The 23943-nt window shown below is 49.2% G+C and overlaps 2 protein-coding genes across 4 annotated transcripts; one reads left to right on the top strand and one right to left on the bottom strand.

The window, feature by feature from the left end:
• Positions 1-852: 852 nt before the first annotated feature.
• PPP1R10 (protein phosphatase 1 regulatory subunit 10) lies at positions 853-19887 on the bottom strand. Of its 3 annotated transcripts, XM_012930797.3 has the most exons (21): positions 19819-19887; positions 19131-19189; positions 17177-17712; positions 11247-11364; positions 10259-10345; positions 9976-10111; positions 9569-9620; positions 6886-6963; positions 6595-6768; positions 6276-6381; positions 6066-6178; positions 5316-5416; positions 5001-5145; positions 4764-4922; positions 4416-4662; positions 4193-4256; positions 3886-4080; positions 3641-3716; positions 3308-3421; positions 2325-3026; positions 853-2076 (listed from the first exon to the last, which is right to left on the bottom strand). In XM_012930797.3, the coding sequence occupies exons 4-21, from the start codon at positions 11351-11353 to the stop codon at positions 1967-1969; spliced, it is 2766 nt and encodes a 921-aa protein (XP_012786251.2). In that variant the 5' UTR covers positions 11354-11364; positions 17177-17712; positions 19131-19189; positions 19819-19887; the 3' UTR covers positions 853-1966. The 3 variants fall into 3 exon arrangements, with proteins under 3 accessions (XP_012786251.2, XP_058522169.1, XP_058522168.1); XM_058666186.1 differs by lacking the exons at positions 19131-19189; positions 19819-19887 and adding an exon at positions 17933-18069 and having other exon boundaries at positions 9976-10029; positions 10321-10345; XM_058666185.1 differs by lacking the exons at positions 19131-19189; positions 19819-19887 and adding an exon at positions 17933-18068.
• Positions 18213-23778, top strand: MRPS18B (mitochondrial ribosomal protein S18B). Its single transcript, XM_004598790.4, has 7 exons — positions 18213-18663; positions 19723-19831; positions 19944-20041; positions 20145-20213; positions 21695-21761; positions 22654-22713; positions 23251-23778. Exons 1-7 carry the CDS (start codon positions 18586-18588, stop codon positions 23544-23546), a joined length of 777 nt encoding a protein of 258 aa, XP_004598847.2. The 5' UTR covers positions 18213-18585; the 3' UTR covers positions 23547-23778.
• Positions 23779-23943: the final 165 nt, after the last annotated feature.

Here is a 23943-nt window from a genome sequence, read left to right as displayed (position 1 = left end):
TCCTGCGTCTGTAGGTCACACATGCCCCTCAGTACGCCTTCACCAATACTCACTAATAGCTTTGTGATTTAGACAACACATGTTAAATCCAAAGGACTGAAAAACAGAACAGCAGGTGAAGTTTTTTTTGTTTTGTTCTGAAAAGTCCTCGCCTGGCCAGCACAATAGCTCAATCAGCTAACCCCCCGCCTGCAAGCACCAGCATCCCATACTGGCACTGATTCGTGTCCCTGCTTGGGAACACTATGGCCTGGGAAAGCATTAGGTCAGGAGACCTGGAAGAAAACAGATACCCCAGATGTTCCAGTCATTTGGGGAGTGGACCAGTGGACAGATCTGCCTTCCTGACAAAAAGGCCCAGCATTGCAGCCTAGTAGCTGAAGTTCTTACTTCACTAGGCTCATATGGGTGTTGCATTTGTGTCCCAGCTGTTTCACTTCTGATTCAGCTCCCTACTTATGACCTGGGAATGCAACACAGGATGGCACTCATGGGGGAGACCTGGAATAAGCTCCAAGTTTTGGATGAGCTCAGCTCTGAGTCCCTGCGGCGATTTGAGGAATCAGTGGATGAAGATCTCTCTCCTGTAAAATCTGTCTTCCAAATAAAAAATTCTCAAAAAGTCCTGAAAGTGGGCAGTTCACCTGCCAGTGAAATGGAGATGCCACACTTGCGTAGCAGGGTTCAACGTGCAGCTCTAGTTTGATGTCGACTTCCTGCAAGCAGTAGACTGCTCAATGTCTGCCCGGATAGTTCTAGCATTGGCCAATATGACCATTTGCAGAATGAGCCAAGGTTGGGAGCTCCCTACTTCATACTTAATAAATTAGTTCAGACACACCACGGGTTAAATAAGCTGCTTCACTTTCCACTGTTTATTATTAATGTACAAAATATACAAAACCAAAAGAAAAAAACTTATCCTCAAATCCATTGTGGCTCTAACCCAAGACCCTGCACAAAACCCAACCAATCCACTGTTTTCATAGAAAACAACTGATGCCGAGACGGGTGAAGGAGAGGACTGGAAAGGGCAAAAATCATCTTATTGAACCCATCCAGGGCGGCCCGTGGGAGGGACCCAGAGGTGGCTGAAGCCCCACACTGACAAGGTTCCAAGTGGGGGCGAGGAGCAAGCTTAGCTCCCCAAGGCAGTGCATGTAGTGTGACTGTCAGGCCCAGCGTGCTGGGCTCCAGTTGATGGAAAGCTGGTCTCATTGCAGTGTCTCAGCCACGTTCCCAGCATGGCTGTAGGCAAAGGCAGCCCAAGGCTGCTAGCCTACATGAGCGACTAAGATCGGCAACGGATGTGGCGGACACGAAGTTGCCATCATCGAACCCAGCAGACTCGTGACGCAGAAGTGGGTGGGACGCAGGATGGCAAAGTCTTACTTGCGAAAGGGTTGTGGATGCAGAGTCCATGTCAGGCGAGGGGTGGGAACGGTGTGGTCCAGAACTCAAACCCAGCCTGAGCCCTCTCAGTGCAGTGGGATATATCATACCCCTTCACCATCTCCCACCCCAGGACAAACCACGGACTTGGCTGGGATGCCTTCCTAAGTGCAGCTGATGCCATGCCAGAGTTCTGTGTGCATGTGGAGGGGACCGACAGGGGAGCAGGTGTCTCCAGGGTAACCAGCTTTAGGTCCTCAAGGCGTCAGGGTCATACTGGAAAGGGGTTTAGGGCACAGGATGAATCGCCTCAAAAAGTGAAGCCAACGGGGTCTCCTCTTCAGCAGTCCTGGGTACAGAATGGGTCCAGTCTCTCTCCTCCCCAGACTGGAGGAAAATATGTACATCAATGCGCACCAGTGATCAGGAACCCCCCAGGAACCCAATCAGTGGGAACTGAAGGGGCCGGCTCATCAGCTGGGGAATGGGGAAAACGGGCCTCACAGAAGCCATAACCAGGTGGAAGGAGCAAGGCTGCAATCCACAGGGGCGCGAGGGGGCGGGCAGGTGGTCCCTAGGGCAGGGGTGGCCCATTGACACCGGGATGGTAGAAGGCACAGTTGTTCTCATAGCGGCAGTTGCCTTTCATCATAAAATGTCGGCAGACAGGGCGGTTGGACATGTCTGTGGGAATGAGGGCAGAATGGTTAGGGAGGCCATAGCCAAGTGCACATCACTACCACCCTCACCACCCAGGTGGGACAGGCTGACACACACAGCATCGGGAGGACCAGCCGTGGGCAGAGGGCAGGACCAGCCATGCACACTAGGACCCCCAACTTTCAGGCACTACTGGATGCACCCCTAACAGTGCTTCTCCCCCACTCCCCTGACACACCAAGAGCGGCAGGCAAAGCCAAGAGCATCCTCACCTCCTCCATGACTGTGGCCTCCGTCATGCCCTCGGTGACCCCCTCCCCCATGGCCAGGGCCATCGTGGCCACGGTGCTCATGAGAAGGTGGACCTCGATGGTCGTGGCTTCGGTGACCAGGGACATCATGAGGCCGGTGGCCATGTGGCCCCCCGTGTCCAGGGCCTTCATGAGGGCGATGTCCACTACTTCCACCCATGCTCCCACCAGGGCCGTCGTGGGGACGGTGGCCACCACCACCGCCCATGCCCCCACCGGGGCCGTCGTGGGGACGATGTCCGCTGCCACCACCCATGCCGCCGCCAGGGATTTCATGGGGACGATGGCCACTGCCCATTCCAGGGCCCTCGTGGGGACGGTGGCCACTGCCACTCCCCATGCCCCCACCAGGTCCATCATGGGGACGATGGCCACCACCTCCAACCATGCCCCCACCAGGGCCACCTCGTCCATTTGGGGGTCCTCCTCCAGAGCGACCACCTCTGGCCCCGCGGAACGGAGGAGGAGGGGGAGGGGGTTCATTTCCTCCTCGGCCACCTCGGCCTCTATGGTACGGCCCAGGACCTGGTCCTGGACCCCCTCTCATCGGGCCGCCTCTCATGGGGTCACCTGGGCCATCCCAGAAAGGATCACCACCCCGGGGAGGGGGTGGGGGACCGAGGAGACGTGGACCCACTGGCCCACCAGGGCCTCCATGGGGACCTGTTAAGGAGAACAAAGAGATTCAATCAGCAACACGCTGCACTCAGTACCTGCCACCTGCCACCCTACACCAACTTCTACCCTATGTCAATTCTGCACACGGCACTTAAAGAAGTATATGGAACATGCAATTAAATGATGTTTATTTTGCCACCAAAAATACCTGCTCCCCAAGCCTACTTTTCCCCTAATGTCTGTATGCCAGGAGCTCTGTGCAGATCCCTCAGCCCAGGTCAAGCTCCAGCAGCCAAGCCCTTCCACCCTTCTCAAGCTTCACGCACCTGGCATGGGCCCACCAGGCCCGGGGGGGTAGTGCTGCATGCCCTTGGGGCCCCCAGGGCCGCCTGGAGGGAAACCATTGGCTATTGGACTAGGACCCAGGAGTCCATGTGGCACTGTTAATGCAAAGTGGAGTGAGAGTCAAGAAGGTTCTAGAACCATATCATTGCTTCCCATTCAGGTGTGCTCTAGTGACCCTCTCAGATCAACCTGGCTCTTTTTGTCCAGCCTTCCCCTCCCACTTCTTGCAAAGTGGCAACAGCCCAGCCTTGCTTCCCCAGCTCTGCCGCAGGCTCCCTCCCGCCCTGGGCTCAGAGGCTGGCCCTGAAGATTACCTAGCATCTGCTTGATCTTATCAGAGTAGTCTGGCTGCTTCAGCAGTTCCTCTGAAGGATGGCTGTTTGGGCTAGCCTGTGAGGGGGCAAGAGGACATTCAATAGGCAGCAAGACAACTGGCAAGAGAGCGCCACATGTCAGAAGTAAGAGGGAGGATGAGAACTGGGATGAAGAGGCCTGGGACACAGATCTGGACAGGGCCCTCCAGAGGCCCCAGAGTGGCGAGGGGGAAGGGGGCACGTACCATAATAGAGGTGAGGATCTCCTGGACATTGATGCCGCCTCCTCCGGGGCCCTGGGGGCTCTTGCCAGCACCCATGCTGCCCATGAGATTAGCCAGCACGGGGGGTAACTTAGAGCCACCTGCCCCATCAGGTGAGCCACCCGACACTCCAGGCTCCAGGGTCTCCATATATGCGGTCTCATCCATGGAACACTCCTGAAAGAATAGAACAATTACAACCAAAGGTACGGGGACACTGTCACATGCAAAATGCCACAAAATCAACAAGCATTGCAGGTCCCACCATGGCCGGCCAACGGCAACTCACCTCATCCAGAGGGATGAGTTTGGGAGGGATGGGTTCGTAGGGCTCAGGATCAGGCTCGTGAGGACTGTTGAGAGGACAACAGGCAGCAGGGGGAAAAAGAAATAGGTGTTTATTAGTTCCCTCTCGAGCTTTCTAAATGGCCCCCTCTTCTCAGTCACCACTGATCATGCTGTCCTCAGGCAGCTGAGCGCCCAACCCCGGGGTGTCAGCCTGGGAGGCTTACCTCTCCTTGTTCAGGAAGAGTTCCTGAAGGATGCCCTTCTCCCGCTCAGCCTGGATGTAGCGCTCCTGACTGTTGCTTCCAGGGGTGACAAGAGGTGAGGGCAGAACCAGGGGCCGGGGACACACCCAGGGCACCTTCTCCTCCATGTTGTCATGGCTCAGCCGTCGGGCTGTCTCGAACGCATGTCGGTCCGACAGTATCTCCCGCTTAGCCGCCTCTCCAAAGTCCTTGATCTTATTCACATTCACTGTTGGCAAGGTGAGAAAAAAACCATAAGGGGAGGTAAACACCCATGATCTTTTCACATGTCCTGTATACACCTGTCACCCCAGAAACCCAGATGCACACCTCGTTCTGTCTCATCCAGTTCAAAGTAGAAGTACTCTCTCAGCTTGCCCTCCTCAGGCCATGTTACACTTTTCCTCTTCCTGCCTTTGCGTGTCAGCTGGCCAGGGTCACCGGGACTCTCCACAGGCTTGGCATCGAGGGCTCCTGGCTCCAAGGAGGCTGCAAGAGGCGAGTCTTCAGAGCCAGGGCTCTTCTTGCCCAACAGCCCTGAGCTCAGGCAGGTCCCCCACACACTACCTGTATCCATGAGCTCAGGGACTTCCACGGGGGGCACGGGAGTCCCTGGACGCTCCGTGTCCATTGCCTCAGGAGGAGCTGGCTCTGGGGAAGAAGGTTTGGCTGTGCTTGGTTCTGTGCTTGGTTTTCCTTCAAAGGGGCTTGGCTATGATGAAAGAAAAAGAAGCTAATGAGCTAAAGCCAGGAAAGGCCTCCCTAGAGTGGCAGACTTTGTCTCAGAGCGGCCCCACCCTCCCCAACAGCTCCCAGCTGCTGAGGCCCGCTCCCCACCCCTCACACCCTGCCTGCCACTGAGCCACTACTTGGGGCCCATACCTTGGCAGCTGTAGGCGACAACACCTTCTTCTTCTTTTTAATTTTGATGCCAGGAACAGGAGCTGAATTGAGAGCATCCAAAAAGCCCAGCCCCTCCATAGCTACCAAGAGAAAAGTCACAAAATTAAATTATTAAACCTGCACAGAGCAGAAGGAAAACAGGATAGGGGAGACCTGCCTTAATTGAGAACACAGCTGAATTGGGACCCTGCACCCACATGGGAGACCCGGAAGAAGTTCCAGGTTCCCAGCTTCGGATCTGCACGCACCGGCCATTGCGGCTCACTTGGGGAGTGAATCATCGGACGGAAGATCTTCCTCTCTGTCTCTCCTCTCTGTATATCTGACTTTGTAATAAAATAAATAAATCTTTAAAAAAAAAAAAAAGAGAACACAGCTGAAGGTAAGAGGGGACAGCACGGCAGAAGGATCCCTCCAGGACAGTCCCGTACTAGTCCACCTATCCTGGGCAGCAAGCCGCGGCTCTGCATCTGAGAGCGCAGGCACGGATGCAGCAAGGCCCGGGGACATGGCAGGTCCACCTGCCAGGAAGCAGCATCCTCACTGCTCACACTGCCTGGCATTGCTCCCCACTTCATCTCTACAGCTCCTACCTGGCAGGGAGTTCCAGGGGGACACTGAGACAGCCAAGAGAAGCAAAACCTCTCTGCCCTCTGCCTCTCGACATCCATTCCCATTACAGGTTTGCTCCCAGTGCAAAACACAACTGAAGCCCTGCTTCAGACTCACGCTGTGGTGGGATGATCTTCACTTTGATTTCCTTGGTGGCATTGGGTGTGGTGTTGAGGGGCTTATACTTCTTCTCTGCTGGGGGCACCGCCTCCCCTGGAGCAGCTGTAGTGCTGTGGGAAGCAGGAGTCACCGTCACCACCTAGGACTCACCTCCTCTCCCCTCCCACCAGGGGCCACCCCACCCACACGCCAGGACCCAGCACACACCTCTGCCGCTTCAGGGGGATGGGTTTCAGGTTGTATTTGTCAGACACCATCACGGCGCTGGCATTCTTCTTCACAGGCACCAAAGATGGGGTCTCCAGCTCCAGCCCTGGGAGAGAGACACACACTGTCAGTCAGCAAGCCCGACGCCCCAACACCTCTTTCTCTTCCTCAGTGTTCCTCTTTCCAAAAGCTCACCCACACTGATGACCCCAAGGCTCCGCCTAGCATCCTACCCCTCCTCCATGGGTCTACTGTATCACAAAGCACACGGGTCCCCAGGGCCTGACGGCACCTGCCCACAGGCTGGCTAGGGGCTCACCGGTGGACCGGAACTTGGCATGACTGGGGGCTGTGGTCCGCAGAGATTTGGGCTTCTCCTTCTTTTTCTCTGGTGGTTCCTCGGCCCGGGTCTCGGCCTTCACTTCAGTCAAAGGCCGCTCCGGAGGCGGGGTGCGCGTCTTCCCCTCCTCTTTGCGCTTCTTCTTATCTTTCTCTGTTTCAAAAAACCCAAGGCAGAGAAGGCCTTACTTGAGAAGGGCCATTAGAGGGAAAGCAGGCTGGGTACCCCAGTAGGAAAAAGACACGAAGGATAAAGGATGAAGACACTCACCAGCAGGCTGGGCACTGCTCTGGGAGCGGATAACAGCCATCCAGTCACTGACAAGGACGGAGGCCAACTTCCGGAGCTCTGCAGGTGAGAGAGAGGAGCAATGCCTAAGTGGTTTAAACAGTTCCATTTTTCCAGCAACAGAAAATAAAATTTTGTAAAACTTCTATAAAAATCTGCGCAATGGAAAAAGTAATCTAGAATTTTAAAACATGACACATGCTCTAATCCCGGCAGTCCTGCCTCCGCCTCCCACCCAGCTCCTTGCTTGTGGCCTGGGAAAGCAATTGAGGATGGTCCAAACCCTTGGGACCCTGCACCCGTGTGGGAGACCCGGAAGAGGCTCCTGACTCCTGGCTTCGGATCGGTTCAGCTCCGGCTGTTGAGGCCATCTGGGAGTGAACCAGCAGATGGAAGATCTTTCTCTTTGTCTCTCCTTGTCTATAAATCTGCCTTTCCAATAAAAACAAATAAATCCTTAAAAAATAAAAAAAAAGAAAGAAAACCTACAAAATCTTTACAGGTTTGTTTGAAAGGCAGAACAGCAGAACGACAAATGTCTCTAACAACTAGGCCCAAGCCAGCAGCCAGACATTCCACCCTAGTCTACCAATGTGGGTGACAGGGACCCAAGTACTTGCTGCCATGGGCACCTTGGGAAGCAGCAGGGGATCTCTGCCACACAGGTGGGAAACCTAGATTAAGCTGCAAGTGCCTGGTTTTGGTGTGCCCCATCACTGGCTGGTATAAACCAGTGGATGGGACAATCTGTCTTCTTTCAAATAAATACAAGAGTTTAAAAATAGGCCAAAATAGGGTTGTGAAATCAAAACAATTAAAGAACACACTTTGTTTCTAAATATATGAAAAATTTCATGGTTTGTTTGATAGCACCTTTTGTATATTGAAAATAATCTATTTATGGCACCTCTCTCAAACATCTCCATTTATAGACAAGTATAATCAACAGTATCAAAGAACATTAAAATCTGATTTTTCAAAATAATCACACAACAATTTCTGTCCCTAAGGCAACAAAGACTTCAGTGCCCCTCCAGTGCAGGAACATCCTAAAGCCTTCTTGGAGGCAGTGCAGGGCAGAGCTAAACTTCACTATCTAAAGGGGTCAGAGTCATTCAATCCAGCTCCAAACAGGACAGCACAATTGAGCCTACTCAAAGAGGAGACCCAACAAAGTTGAGAACCCACATTATAGGTCGCACCTGTAAAAGTGCTCTGAAAACACATCTAAAAGGACTCCACACTGAGAATGAATGCAAACAAGACTGGAAGACTGGGCCTTGAGCATGGTCACTCTGAGCACTGTGAGCTCCAGCAAGCTGGGGCTCTGCGCCTCGGGAGGCGTTGCCAGTGAGCAGTCCCACGATCGGAGAGCACCCACAGGCTGACCTCCTACACAAACCAACAAAGAGCACTCTTGGATTTTTATCAGAGCAGATACATTGAAGAGCACTTAGGTGGGAAACTAGCTCAGGCCCAGGTGGGGGTCAAAGGGAACTTCGTCACTTAATGAGAGGCCAGGCCTGGCAGTGTGCTGTCAGGAAGTGACATGCTGTTTTTTTTACACTCAGGCTGCCGCCCACACCCTACAACAATGTTCACTGGCACCAAGTGTCTACTGTCAGAAAAAACAGATACCAAAGGTCCCATAAGATGCCGCATTTATTAAGAAGTAAATGGTGGGGCCCAGCGTGGTAGCCTAGCGGCTAAAGTCCTTGCCTTGCAAACGACTGATCCCATATGGGCGCCAGTTCTAATTGTGGCAGACTCACTTCCCTTACAGCTCCCTGCTTGTGGCCTTGGTAGGGGTAGGGCCGTCGAGGACGGCCCAAAGCCTTGAAACCCTGCACCCACGTGGGAGACCCGGAGGAGGCTCCTGGCTTCGGATCTGCACAGCTCTGGCTATTGTAGCCGCTTGTGGGGTGAACTGGCAGATGCAGGATCTTCCTCTCTGTCTCTCCTCCTGTCTGTACATCTGACTTTCCAATAAAAATAATAAATCTTTCTTTTCTTTTTTGTTATTTTATAAAATAAATCTTTAAAAAAAAAGATTTATTTTCATCGCAAAGTCAGATATACAGAGAGGAGGAGAGACAAAGAGAGGAAGATCTTCCATCCAATGATTCACTCCCCAAATGACCGCAACGGCCAGTGCTGCACCGATCCGAAGCCAGGAGCCAGGAACTTCCTCCAGGTCTCCCAATGCAGGTGCAGGGTCCTCAACCGCTTTCCCAGGCCACAAGCAGGGAGCTGGATGGGAAGCGGGGCTGCTGGGATTAGAACTGGCGCCAATATGGGATCCTGGCACATTCAAGGCGAGGACTCAGCTGCTAGGCCACCATGCCGGGCCCCAAAATAAATCTTAAAAAAAAAAAAAAAGAAAAGAAAAGAAAAGAAAAAAGTGGTGATTCACTACGATGCCTGCCTTTTGCACCAAGCAATCTGAAGAATTAAGATTCGATTTCATTCAATATGGAACCTTATGTTACAGCCAACAGCACAGAAAGCTTCCATTTCAAATTAAGAATAGGAAAGGAGGATTTAGGTTAGAGGGACCAACTTATTAAGAGAAACAGGAACACCAGGTGAGGGAGGAGGAAGACACAAGCCAGGACGGGACAAGGAGGAGGGTACCGAGTGGAGGGAGAGCAAGCACAGCACCTACCTTCATCCTCACTTGACTTGCTCAGTTGCTTCACCAGCTTGGCTGTGTTATTCTACAAGGGGAGCAGCGGAAAGGTAAACGCCCGGAAGAAAGTGAGCCCACAACCCCACTACAGCAGCAACACTGCTACAATAGTTCACCTGTTACAAAGTCTTCTTAGACACAGTGATTTACTCCTTAGGCCCCTTTCAGCAGGTTTAACTATTTCCATTTTAGAAATGAAGGAACTGAGGCTTAGATGTGCCCTAAGCCACACCCCTACTGAGACAAATTTAACCCAAGTCTTCGCCAAACTCCAGTTTTCTTTTTATCATTCTACGTAATCAGCACATGCCTGCAGCTCCACCTATTTTCTCTGGGAGGCTAAGCCAAAAGTGAAGAACCAAGGTTGTAAAGACCAAAGGTACCTGCTTGAGGTGGTCCACAGTGAGCGGCAGGTGTTGCAGGGTCAGTAGAATTTGCTGGAGGAGAGGAATGTTATTGGTTGTCTTGGAATATGTCAGCCAATTGTTAAGAAGCTTATAGCCACCGACATCAATGAATCTGCAGGCAGATAAAAGGAGACTCTAAGTGCCCTTCCTTGGTTTTGGAACCACACATCCTACTCTCCTATCCCCGATCAGCAGCCCAGGACCCATGCCTCACCACCCCCATCCTCTAACGGCATCCTCCCACTACCGCCTTACTTACTTGACCAGTATTTCTGGTGACCGGGTCTGTAGCAGAATGTTCAAATAAGTGCATCGACTCACCATCTTTCGTGCTTCTTTCATGAGACTGATGGAAAAGAGCTAGCGTTAGAAACGGAGCAGGGAATCTTTTCTTTCAGCAGAAGAGTCTACTCCACAGGACTCTGTTCCACTGTGGGAAAGTCACATAGGCCTCTGGGGGGCGGTGGGATAGATCCAGAGCAACATGGGAGGACAGAAGACCCAGGAGACAAATGAAGTCTCAGAAGTCTCAACAGGCGAGGGGAGCATCGTTGCTTCCCTAACACACAAGCTACATTAGATTCTGCTTCCACGAGTTCCAGCCTCAACACCAGCTCTCCAGGGTTGGTGTTGTGGTATAATAGGCAAAATCGCCACCTACAACACCAGCACCCCCTCTCAAGAGCACCAATTCTAATTCAGCTGTCTGCTAATGAGCCTGGGAAAACAGCAGGGCCCTGCTACCCTCACGGCAGACTCTGATGGAGGAGTTCCAGGTTCCTGGCGTTGGCCTAGCCCAGCCCTGGCCATTGCAACCACTCAGAGTGAACCAATGGATGCAAGATCTCTCTGTTGCTCACCTTTACAACCAAATTAAAAAAAAAACTGCTTTTCTAAATAGACAGCTTCAAAATATGTTCAAGACAGCCTGATTATTTGTTTTCCCTTGGAAAATGAGAATCCCTGAAGGTAAATATTTTGGATTAAGTGGAACATGATCAAAAACAAGCAAAAATTGTCACCAGGTTCCCCTGCATTGATCCCTAAGTAATACTGCCATGGGACTACGGATATCCAAATCTCCAGCTTTCATTTTAGTCACCAAGGATTTCAATCCTGCAGTTATGGATATGAATCTGAATCCAACTAACTCTTTTTCTTTCCCAGAAATCCCCATTCCGTTTTACACAACTGAGACGCTTAGCAGTGTCCTCTGCTCAAAATGAACTCGGAAGACAGGCACCCACCTGAAGATCTTGGCAATCCCATCCACGCTCTTGACTTCCCCATCTCGGCTCAGGAAGCTATCCAGGCCCTTGAGAAGTTCTTTGGGGTCTATGGGACCTGAGCCCATGATGTTGGTTTCTAAAAAAGGACAAAACAAACCCTTGAGTAAACAGGTGGCAAGGACAGTCAGAATACACTGATAAAAGTCCACTTGTGCATTTTTCAAAACATGGTAACTCACTGTTCAATCTACATCGACACTATTGTCCAGATCCCAATTACTGAGAAAACAGCCTGGGGTTAATGTCACTGCCTGGAAGAGCAATTAGATTGGAGCACAAGGTTGCACACCTCTCTCAATCCTAACACAGCTGGACGTCACCAGAGCTAAGACTCACGTTCCCACAAGATGCTACAGCCACTAAGGCCTTCTGCCCTTTATTAGTTTCTCTCACTTAACTGCTGCTAAATCTGCCTTTTTTAAAAAAACCTAATGTTTTATAAGAACAGGCCAATCTTGGGTGTTTTGATTCAGTGTCTTCAAAGTTAATGTCCTAGGGCAGTGCAGTGTCTCAACAGGCTAAGTATTAATCTTCAAGCACCAGTATCCCATATGGATGGGAGTTTGTGTCCTGGCTGTTCCACTTCTGATCAATATTTCTGCTTATAGCCTGGCAAAGCAGGGGAAAGCAGACCCATGTCCTTAGGATTCTGCACCACGGAGAGACCCACGGGGGTTCCTGTCTTCAGATTGGCTCAACTCTAGCAGCTGCAGCCACTGGGAAGTGAGCCAGCAGATGGAAGATTTGTCTCTTCTCTCTGTGAGTCTTGCCTTTCCAATAAGAATATATCTTAATATTCTTAATTTCCCTTTTCCTATTTAAGAGACATAATCTCTACAAATGACAACACAATTGTAAGAAAACAAAGGCCTTCTACCAGATTTGGAGGTAGCTGCACTCCCCAGGGGGAATAAACAGGTGCTAAAGAAAACACCACTAAATTTTAAGCAGTTACTTTGGAGCAGATTGGAACAGTTAAAGTAGGAAAACTCCTTTTATGGAAGGAAAGAACAGAAAAGTGTATAGCAATTTCTGGGCCAGAGTCAAAATTCTGGTAACAGTATGCCTCTGATGGGGATTTTTCACCCATACCTCTAACACTTGGCTTCTAAGACCCAAGAAAGCAAGCCACCCAGACAATGTCTGCAAGAGGAGGCCTCCTTTCTCAATCCCAGCCCAAAGTCAGGGAGTAAAAGACACACCCATGCAGAAGGGTAGGAAAAATAATCAGCACTTTATAAGAGATGATTGCGTTTTACATACAGGAGACAGGCTTCTTGTAAGATAATGCCAGTTAACTCTCAGAAAAATCACAAAAGTAAAGCAACACATTAACAATTCAGTTCTTCAGTCCTCCCAACAAGGTCAACTTCCAATGTATGGCTCCTAACGTCCTAGGTAAGTAGCAGCAGAGAAGGCAGCCCAGAAAGCACAGGGTGGCTGTCAAGGTTAATTTGTGGGCTGAACCTAGGGAGCAAAGATGAGAAAAGCTGAGCAGGGCTGCTGTTGCTGCTGGCCCGGAAGCTTCGAGGACAAATGGAACCTGAAGTTATGGGGAAAACATTCAAGTAGAATACTAGAAAGGATTAGAAGTTTATGGGTCAAATCTTTTCTAGTATGATGACTCTGACACATGGAAAAGACAAAGGAATCTTCCCCACATAGTAAGACACTCGATAGTGATTTGCAGAAACTGTAGATATGATACGAATAAGCAATATGTAAAAACCAATTTCCCATCTGTTGGAGACTGGAAGAACAATGAACAGTTTCAAAGCAGTAACACATGAGCAACGAAGAAACTAAGAAATGTTCAAATATTGATTCATATAGACACAAATGCACCTACCATCAGATCCTTAACCAAAACGAATACAATCTGACAAAAAAAAGCTTTGAATTAAGCATCCCTTCCAGCCAGGCCGCTCTGAGCACAGCTAACTCCATGGTCACCCAGAACTAAATACACATAAGCTTGAACAACTTCCTTTTGTGTATCCAACTAAGTTAAGCCAACAGCCCTACTATCCCTACTTCCTTCAGAACTAAGACTGTCACCTGAGCACAAAAGTTCCTTCACTCAATGTGGAAGACAGACTTAGAGTAAGGAAATAACCATCCTTAGAAAAAGGACCCATGGAGTACAAAGCTGTTGCACCCAGTGCCCTCTGCTGGGGATAGAAGCCAACTACTTCTACATTCCCATTTTTGTTTTGTTATACCAAGAATAAAAGAACTAAGGCAAGCTACAAATATGTTAAATATTCATCTCCCACTATCTGCATTTTAGGAAAAAAAACATAAATCTGGTTCCATGAGCACTAGCCTTGTGATAAACTCCCAAGTGGGTCTTCCCATGCTTTAATGCAGACCAAGTGTTTTAAATCTTAATTCCCTTACTTTGAAGTCAGCATAATATAAAGTGAAAGTTCCAAGGCACTCAAGCGGAGAGGAAGAGGCTGACATGGCCGGCCCAGGCCTGTAGTGGAGAACTCAGGAGCTGACCAGGGAAGGAGGGGCAGTGACCAACAGCACTAACATTACCTACTGATCATCCAGAGCCTGGGAAGTTTTCTGGAACCAAAAATTATCCAGACCCATGAGTATGTCTTCTTTCAATGAGCTGCTGCTATTCTTGCAGGCAGATTATCAGAAAAGTGGGGGGTAGGCCCTGGCCTACCCCCAACTTGTCCTGTTACTTCGTGGTTGTTGGCGCTCAGACACTGCTGGTGCAAAGCACTGGGGAACCTTCTATCATTCTTACCAGACACTATGCCAGGGATTCCTGCCTCCAAGAGGAATCCTACTTGAGGATTATTCAATTAAAGAGTTAAAAAATGCAGTCTTGGCTAGAGTTACTCTGCACTCATCACCAAGAGGACTGAATTGCCCCATGACAAAAATTACACAAAAGGATCACAACTATCTTCTAAAACAAAAGGGACAAAGCTCCAAGTTTAATTTACAGGCCTCAGGAAATGCCTTTATTGCCCTTTCCTTTGTTCTAGACATTTCTTAGCATGACTTCCTGCACCAAGTGTCTCAGCTTTCTTCTGCGTACTACACTTCTACCCTTCAGGAACCATTTTGAGAATCTCGTACAGGACCTCCCTGGAAGCTCATCTGCTTCTCAACAGGATGCAAAAAACAATACCATCCCCACCCCTCAAAAACTCAACGCTACAGGACTGGGCTCTGCAGCTCCCATGTTAAGGAGGATCTGTTTTAAATCCCTGCTTATTAGTGATCAGGAAACCATGTGGTAGTGCTCAGCTCCCAAGGAAGGAATCCTACAGAGGCACAGGCAAAGTGCTTAAATAGTAAATGAAAGAACTTGTGGTCAATAGACATGAGTCCCTCCCATCCAATTCAGAAGTGTTTTTTAAAATAATTTAAGGAAACACACCCCCCAGTATTATCCCTACATAACTATAGCAGTTCTACAAAATGGCTTCCCAATTCTGCCTAAAATCTCTCCACTTCAATGCAAGTCCTTTTTATTTAATGAGAAACAGATGGAGAGTTTCATAGATTTGACTTTTAAAAAGTCAGAAAAAAGGTCAGCAAGGAACTGGGACACCAAATACCAATGACAGGGCATGGTCTTCAGACATGCACCAATGTCGCTGAAAACAGAGGACATTATTTCTACATTAATGCTTAAGCCCTTTCTTTGAGAAGGGATTGGAAAAAACCTCTAAAAAGGTGGCTCCTTGGGAGAAGGAAAAATGGGAGGTTGTGAAATGTAATACCAGAAATGGTTTTGCTTACCAGAAACCGTAGCTTGACTCTCCCTGCCTCGAGCTTACACCTGCCGTCTCCTTTTCTAAAGATTCACTTCTTATCCTAGTACCAATGTACAGGAACTAAGCAACTGGAGAACGTGATACAGCACTCAATACAGAGTTTATCTATAAACCCAGAGCTGGGAAGAAGGGCCGTTTAGGGTCCTAAAAGCACCCAACCTACTCACCCACAATCCCATAACACAAAGTGACCAAATTCACAAGGCTCCTGAGCAGAAATGGCACATATGTTCATTAGGCCATTTATCTCAAGTTACTGCTAGCAAGCCTTTGTGTCCCCCGTCCTCCCCCAACACAGATATATGCACACACTCGCTCACACACAACCCTGAAAGCTACCCAGGCTTAAAAGTACAGTTGAGATTTGATTGGTTCTTCACCCTTGGCAACTGAAGCGGGTTATAACTTCCAAGCAATTGTTGAATGAAGGAAGGTAAAAATAAAATGGGCTGATTGCTAAATATAAGAACTATCTACCCATGGAGATGAAAAGCCTTGACATATAAATACTAGAAGCATTAATCCCTTTTAAGACTTCTAAAAAGAATGCATCTGAATCAAGCAAGAGCCTTTTCCCCTAGCAGCAGTGTGCAGGAGCAGGCTAGGCGCAGGCGGCTCAGGGGTGGAGTCTGCAGCGGGTGGAGAGGAAGTAAGCCGATTACATCACCTTCCAATGCCGCTCCTCCCCCTCGACCAAGTTTCTAGGGCGGCCCGAGGGCCAGGACGGCAGAGGAGAAAAAAACAACAAAAGAGGGACGCCATTTTGTAATGGAGAAAGAACTCAGAATTTAAAAGAACAGAGCCGGCTCTGCCGATAGCTTGTTACATTATAAAACACTCGTTTTTGGAAAAATAACAAAAACCGGCCGCCCATCCTCGATTACCCCTGATGTTACTTTAATCATTAAAGAAAGGAACGAAAAGCAGTAAAATATTAAAAGCAAGTTGCTGCGGGAAAGAAATTCGAACCTGAAGCCCAATCTGCTACGATTGACCACCCCTCCTTAAAAAAACGGGACGGCGGGGGGAGGATCTGAGCCCCCCCTCAACAGTAAGGCTGAAGTGGGAGGACAGGAGAAAAATGGGCTGAAGACAACCTGCAACGCTGCTTGGAAGACAAAAGGACAAGGAAAGTCGCCATTTTGAAGCAGGGAAGAAAAAAAAATTCCTTTTAACGACACAAATCTTTTAGAAAGCTAGCATTCAATGCACTAAATAATGGCTTTTAAAAATATACTGCCGAATTCCACATTCCCCAACCCGCTAGTTTTAACTGTTATCCACCCACCGAAAGTTACCAAGTTAAAATGTAATTAATCAGTTTGCTTTTAAATAACCTACACAACCTGCAACAATTACAAAAACATTTCTTTACCTCCCCAACTGTTATCTTGTATGTACTATAACTACTATTCCCTGTATCAAGTGTCTTGCAATCTTTATTCCTAGATTGCCACGTATTTAACCGCACAAATATACCCGAAGCAAATTAACATTAAAATTGAGAGGACTTAACAATCATTTAAAAAAAGTCAAAGCCAGCTGTTTTTTCTCTCTGCCCATCTCCTTACCCTGCAATCTTTATGTACAGATTGCTTATTAATCTGGCAAATTGAGAGGCACCCTGCTTGTCTCACACACAAAGACGTGGGACTTCTGGGCTCCAAGATCCACCATCTTTTGCATGTGAGCTCATTAACCCTTTCGAAGACTGCTGCTAACCAGAGGAAGGGAACCCGTTCCTCCTTATTAGAAAGTAAACACTTATGGCTTTGGCAGTCTGGAAATTGACTGGATTACCAAGGGTTAACCATCAAACTCCTGGCTCGCTGGCCCTCCATCCACCCTCTCCAGGCCTGCAGCAGAGCAGGGGAAGAGGCAAGTGGCAGGGGAGAGAGAACAAGACTGTATTTAGACCCCAAGGCCCATTTTAATGGAGATTAAGTGACCGGCTTGGTCCTTCTCCCAGTTCTCTACTTGTTCTATGGTCTCATTTTCTTCCTCTCATTATTTTTTTGGTTTCACAACGGGAAAACGTTGATTTCTTGTTGCAAGGCTGGTTTTTGAAAATTCGACACTTACTATCCAATATTTTTGCGACGTCAGCACCTCGGGCTCAGGGGGGGAGGGGAGGGGGTGAAATTTTGGAGGAAAAAAAAACCAACCAACCAGGACCCAAAACTCAAATGACTTGGGGGGGCCTCATTGCATCAAAAAGTCTCTTAAAAAATAAGAAAAATAAAGGCCGACTCAGTATTCGTCCCCCCCCCCCACCCAACTCCATTGAGGGAGGGGGGTCGTAGAAAAAAAAATTCTGAGTTGGATTCAAAAAAGGCAACGCTGGATGAAGTGGATCTGAGCGGGTTTGGGAGGGGAGGGGTGGCTGATTATTTTTTGCAGTTATGTGGTGACGGTCCTTCGGCCGCAGATTGCAAGTCCCAAGCAGCGTGGGCTGGTGGGGTGGGCAAGACAGGTGGGAAGGGAGAAGACACAAGTGGTTGGGCTGGTGGCTGCTGTTTCCCCTTTCCCCCCTCAGGATCCTTTCAAGGGCTTAAGATGGTTGCTGCGGCTTGTTTCTGTTTTCCTCGTGGCCGGCCTTTCTCCGAGAAAACTCAAACCTGGGATAAAAGGAACACAAGGGAGAAAGAGGTCATCAGTACGGACTGCAGCTGTGCCATCTTGGCCGCCCCCCAGCGCCTCCTCCGCGCGCCACGCTCCGACACGGCCAGTCTCATCGCTACGCCGCGGATCTCAAACGAAGCCGCCCCTGCCCGACCGCCCAGACCCCGCGAGCGCGCCCACACCTGAACCCACAACACAGCACAGACCCAAACTTACCTCTAAACGAACCCCAGAATGGCGGATGCCAGCTCGGGCGGAGGTTTTTATAGCCGGACGCCGCCCAACGCGCCCAAACGAGACAGTGAAACGCCCTTGTCGCGAGACATTGTGCGCGAGGCGTGAGCTCATTGGTCCGCCCGAAAGGCAACTCTCGCGCTGATTGGCTATCCTGCCTTTCACCCTCGCTCAGCCCCACCCCCGGCATTCTCTTCCGCCTCCTTCCTGCCCCTCCCTTCGCTGCGCGTGACTAGCGAGCTTAGTACCGCCCTTTCCTTTGCTTTGACCACTTCCGCCCTCGAGAAGACGGCTCTCCCGGAGTTGGTAGAAATGGAACGGCGCATGCGCACTCAGGGAACTCCGCGCAAAATCGCTTACAAAATCTCTTCCAATAAAAACTTTAAGAATGGAATGTGAGAATGGTAGTGGTTGGTCCAGAAAAAAAGTAATTTTGAGGCCTAATTTGATTGTGACGCAGTCGAAATTAGCTTCTTCCCCTTCCCCCCCGCCTGGCCCCCTTCTACACTTCCGCCCTGACGCAAACGCGCAGCTGCCTTCCGCACTGCGGGTTGCCCTTTGGCCCTAGCCGAGCAGGTTTCCTGGAGCATGCGCAGTCCCCTTTCCGGGCGATCCTGCTGGGGGCCTGCGTCAAGATGGCGGCGTCCATACTGAACACGCTGCTGAGGCGGTTTCCCAGCGTTTCGCCTTTCAGAAGTGCCTATGGAGTTCAGGTAACTCCTCGGAGGACATTTTGTACAACTCTATCTTAGGTTTCCCCTCTCTAGGTTGTGGCTACACCGCCAGGAACCCGCGAGCCGAGACCTTCCCCCGCATTTAGTCCACACTTACCCCCGGCCAGGGATGTGCGCCTTGTCTGATCCTGAGCCAAGAACCAAAACTAAATGTCATTCTAGTCTCAAAATATCATCTCGGCAAAATGACTATGAGATGAAATTGACTCCTTGGTTCCACACAGCTAGATGAAGGTGGTGTTTAACTGTGGTGCCCCGGAAAGCCGTTTGATTGAAGGGGCACCCACGTCCACCACCCTGTTACGTTCATGGAATGCCCACAAGACATTCTCACCGGAACCAGTTGCTCAACAATTTGGGTCTGACTAGATCGGTTTCTTATCGGATCATACTGGGAATCTCCCGTCCTTTGAATTGAGGCTTCCCTTCAGGCTTCACGTACTCACCATTCTGGAAGTTCTTGGTAGGGCAGGGAGAGACAGGAAGGTTTGCCAGCTGCCACTCCCTGAAGTGGGAGTGTGGAGTGTTGATGGAGGTCACCACGGAGTTAATAATAGGCTTGGGAGCTTTCAAGCTAGCGTGGGGACTCAGGTTTGTTTGTCCCATGGAATGTTGACCTTCAGCTGTTTATAAAACCGGTCAATTCTGGTGACAGAATTACAGACTGCCCCCTCCCTACCATACATCTTAATTTTAAGAGGCTAGACAGCCTCCTTTTTCCTTTTCATCTTCCAGTACACTCTGTTTCCCAAAAGCACAAATAGCTTTTGTATGCCAGGTTCTTAAATTAAATTCTCAAATAAGATTACTTCCCAATCGCCCAACCTAGATATCTCCTAATGTTATTAGCTTTTATTTCAGGATCCACTTGGAAATGAGGAGAATGGCCGTTGATTTATGTCATTTGAATCCCCCATAGTAATGTTAGCTATTGTTAACACAGTGGGTATGCATTCCTCTTCTTCCCAATGTGTGATGAGCAAAAACAGTCGAGACCTTTCCTTCAACTCGTTCTCTATTTTCCCCCCTTCTCTATAGGTTCCCTTCCAGACTCTTTGCACCAAAGCCCCCCCTGAGAAAGATTCTTTGCCCACTCTTCCCATTTCCCCTTATAAGGATGAACCCTGGAAATACCTGGACTCAGAAGGTATCGCTGAACGGTGGGAAAGGGGGTAGAGTCAAGTTGGGGGTCTAAGATAAACACAGCAATCATTTCTGCGCCCTGGCTTGGAAATGATTCGTGTGTTCTTTCCTTTTAGAATACCAGAACCGCTATGGTTCTCGCCCCGTCTGGGCTGATTACCGCCGCAACCACAAAGGTGGTATACCCCCGCAGCGGACTCGAAAGACATGTATTGTGAGTTTTCTGAAGGTGGGGGTCAGAGGGGTGGTGACTACAGTGATAAAGGCAGCAGTGCTTTTTCTGACATCTTGTGACTGCCAGTTCCTCCTCTCTACAGCGTAAGAATAAGGTTGCTGGGAACCCCTGCCCCATCTGTCGGGATCACAAGCTGCATGTTGACTTCAGGGTAAGGAGAATCCTGTCTGTAGAATGAGGATTTGGAGAGCATTTGTGACAGTACAGGGGTTATTGCATATTTGTGTGTGTGATGTAGTGACAGTTTCTGGAAATCTACAAGCATTTCTAAGGCCTCAGCATTTGGCCTCAGTGGTTAGGGCACTACTTGGCCTCACTGCTTGGCTTCAGTGGTTAGGGCACATCCCTTATTTGAGTACCTGGGTTCTCACGCTGGTTTCATTCCCAATTCCACCTTCCTGTTAATGTACACCCTGGGAAACACCAGGTTGTTGCACAAGTGGATGGATCCCTGCCACCCACACAGGAGCCTGGGTTCAGTTCTAGACTTGTACCCGCCCTGGCTGTTGAAGGCATTTGGGAAGTGAAACATCAGATGATATTTCTTCCTTTGTTTCTCTGCCTTTCCAAGAAAAAAAAAAAATCTCCCTTTGGCCTTCTGCCTCCTGCTGTGGATTAACCAAAAATCCTTTTACTATGCCTGTAAAATTTATTGTCTAAATTGGCAGATGGAAGAAATGCCTGTTTCTGATCAAAGAGCAATAATCATAAGGATTCCTTAAGAATGATCTATACTCGAAACTCTGAAAATAAAAAAAAAGTAAAAAAAAAAAGAATGATCTATACTCACTGAAGTGTGGATGAGTGTATTGGTCTACTTTTTCCTGCTCGTGTCTTTATTTCTTTTCATCTGTGCTCAGTAGTGTGTGTGCTAGGACAGACATATGAAACATAAAACCTACACTTGATCTTGGCCAGAAGACCTGAAACATAAAGTCTAGTAGAACATCGTTTAAGACAGCCTTCCTTATTGTAAGGACAGAACTTTTTTCCTAAAAAAAAAAAATGTGACAGCATATAAAAGTGATGTAGGAACGTGGTGCTCTGAGCCTGTAGTGAAGGTATTAGAGGAGAAGCTACAGTTGGCTATCAGGCAGCTGGAGAGCATGTGTATGTGAAACAGCAGATGTCTGTTTGAAGCTGGGAGGAGCCTGCCGACCCAAGCTGTTAACCCCTTGGATATTGGCTGGTTTCAGCTGTATCCAGTTGGTCTTGAAAGTAGTAAACCAATTATATAGCCAGGGGAGACAGATTGCACTTTGAATACCTGATACCTGTCACTCCATTCCACAAACGTTCCTGCTGCTTTCTTAAGAGTCTCATTTCTACTGTGTACTTAAAGCTATGTAATTGCTTCTAGTCAGTATATGTTGTACCTAGTGTGCTATTACACACATTGAATGCTTATCCACACAGATGACATTTTTGGGGGTGGGGAGTGATGTCTAGACTTTGCAGTAACCATCCTGAAGTCTTGCCTGGCGGCTGACTGTAGCATAGAGCCTCTGGGAAGGGATTCTTTCCTGAGGTTAGTAACAGAAGGATGTACAGGAGGATGTACCTGTGAGAAGGCTGGTTTTGGAAAAATCTTCCTGTTTGCCCCTCCTGGCTCTCTACTCTTTTGCTTTGCAGAATGTGAAGCTTCTGGAACAATTTGTGTGTGCCCACACGGGAATCATCTTCCATGCGCTGTACACAGGTCAGCCTGTCCCTGTCGCCACCAAAATACTATCCCTTGCTGGCACTCCCTGACGGTGCAGTTTAACACCAGGTGTTGGTTCTGTGGCTCCTGCTCAGAGCATACAGAGTGTATCTGAACCTTTTAGAAACCTTGGCTTGGTAGGGAAACTCGCATGCTAAAACACTTGTAGGAAGAAGATCCAGGCAGGCGCCTTTATGAGCAAACTGAATGTGCTTCTTACAAAGTAAATATCATCCCTATCTAAAGCCACAGGCCCAACAGCCTGGGCTCTACTTGTTTTCATATTGTCTAAACTGCTTCCAGGCCACAGAGGCATAGTAGCTGAGACAGACCACAGGACCTACAGAGCCTGAACTGCTAGCTGTGTGTGGTTCTAAATAGAAAAATATTGCCAGCCCTTGTTGTGAAGCAAAATACATTTCTTTAATTCTCAATCCACATTATTGCAGGTAGCTGAATGACCAGTGCCGTGTTTGTCAGAATTCTTTATATGTAAGCTGTAGAAGACAGAAGGGACAGTTGTTGTACCTCTCAGGTGGCTGTCCCCAGATCTGCAGTCACTTCTTGTATGGGGTGTTTGTTTTTGGATTACTCACAATTGCCGCGTGAATTATGTCCTGTTTGCAGTCTTACAACCTTAATCATTAAATGGCTTCTGCATAGTGGCTAAGCCTTCCACCTAAGTCTTCATCCTAATTCTTAAAGGGTAGAGGGGGGATTGTTCCCATCAAGCAGATGGGAAAATTGAGGCCCATGAAAGAGTCAGGAGACTGGGATCTTAGGAAAAGCTGAATCTTCTAAATTCAGCCCTCTGTTACCTTACAGAAGAAGTTAAATTCTGTTTTTGCTTTACAGACTGAACCCCAAGTTACAACTTCTCTCCCCACAGGAGTCTGTATGAAGCAGCACAAGAAGTTGACCGAGGCTATCCAGAAATCCAGAGATCATGGTGAGCATGAGCAGGGGAGGAGAAGGTGACTCAGACCTGGAAGGTTGTTACAGGTGCCCCTACCCGAGAAGGCGGCACCCAACATGTTCTTTCCCAGAAGTTCCTGTCTTACTCCACCGTCCATGGCCCTCAGTCTTTGCCCTCACCATTGCCCATCCCTTTGTTCATCTTTTCTTCCTTCCCCTCGTTCTTACCTACAAGTCCTGCTGCCAGTGCCAGATCAGCATCATCGGAGGCTGTGTGCATTTCCTGCCCTGGCCAGTGGCACCTCTGCACAGAGTGGGTGACAGGCGCCCCCTGCTGGGCTGGGGCTGGTCCCTAGCCTTGGTGCAAGGCTGCACAGTTCTACAGGAAGAGCCTGGGCTGTGGGAGCTCATACCTGCTGCTTGAGATAGCTGCCTTTGTGCAGTAGGCACTATTCCTCAGTGCGCCAGTGGATTTAACTGCTCCCTCTCGTCACGTTGCCTTTTTCCTTGTCTCATAATCTGAACGCCCCCTCCTCACACCCCTTCCTTATGTTCTCTTTTTAACCTCCAGGTCTCCTCAGTTACCACATTCCCCAGGTTGAGCCCCGGGACCTCGACTTCAGTACCTCTCATGGAGCTGTGAGCACTACTCCGCCGGCCCCCAGCCTGGTTGCTGGTGAGCCCTGGTATCCGTGGTACAGCTGGAAACAACCACCTGAAAGAGAACTGTCCCGCCTGCGGCGGATCTATCAGGGCCACCTCCGGGAAGAAAGTGGCCCCCCGCCTGCGTCAATGCCCATGGTGCCTCCTACTGCCCCGGCTGGAACCGACTCCAGTGAGCATTCGGGCTCCCAGAGTGCTCCCTAGAGCCTGCACATGGGGAAGGAAGCCTGAGGGATAAGGAGGGAGTGCCTAGGACCGCGTACCTGGAGGTCACCCTGAGAAGTGCTGTCTGTCCTGTGCCTTTACCAAGCCCAGGAGCAAATGATTGTTCATGAAGGGATAAATACATCAGGGGCTGAGGGAGGTCAGAACACATGTTTGCTGGAAACTGTCACCTCTGTGTTGCAAATAAGTGGGCTCAACACTGGGCTGCTGTTTGGGATTTCAGCCAACTCAGCTGCTCCATAATAAAGCTTTTATCTCCTCTGTCTGGCTTGCTCTTGAGATGAATGCTGCTGGAGATGGTCCGGGGGTGGTTGTGGGGCTCAGCTGGTGTTTCATTTTCTCTTGTAAGTGAAAAAGCAGGTTGCTGCTGTGGAAA

The sequence above is a fragment of the Ochotona princeps genome, chromosome 1 (assembly GCF_030435755.1).
Source record: "Ochotona princeps isolate mOchPri1 chromosome 1, mOchPri1.hap1, whole genome shotgun sequence".
Taxonomy (NCBI): Eukaryota; Metazoa; Chordata; class Mammalia; order Lagomorpha; family Ochotonidae; genus Ochotona; species Ochotona princeps.
Note: the sequence above shows the minus strand (reverse complement) of the source record. Positions and strands in the feature narration are given on the sequence as shown.

Bases quoted from the DNA above. Each gene is read 5' to 3' on its own strand.
- PPP1R10 (XM_012930797.3), bottom strand. From the start codon at position 11,353: ATGGGCTCAGGTCCCATAGACCCCAAAGAACTTCTCAAGGGCCTGGAT. The intron at 6,179-6,275 runs GTGTGTGCTGGG...TGCTTCCCACAG, and splicing joins ATCCCCCTGAAGCGGCAGAG to CACTACAGCTGCTCCAGGGG. The intron at 3,422-3,640 runs GTAATCTTCAGG...TTGCATTAACAG, and splicing joins TAAGATCAAGCAGATGCTAG to TGCCACATGGACTCCTGGGT.
- MRPS18B (XM_004598790.4), top strand. From the start codon at position 18,586: ATGGCGGCGTCCATACTGAACACGCTGCTGAGGCGGTTTCCCAGCGTT. The intron at 18,664-19,722 runs GTAACTCCTCGG...CCTTCTCTATAG, and splicing joins GAAGTGCCTATGGAGTTCAG to GTTCCCTTCCAGACTCTTTG. The intron at 22,714-23,250 runs GTGAGCATGAGC...TTTAACCTCCAG, and splicing joins CCAGAAATCCAGAGATCATG to GTCTCCTCAGTTACCACATT.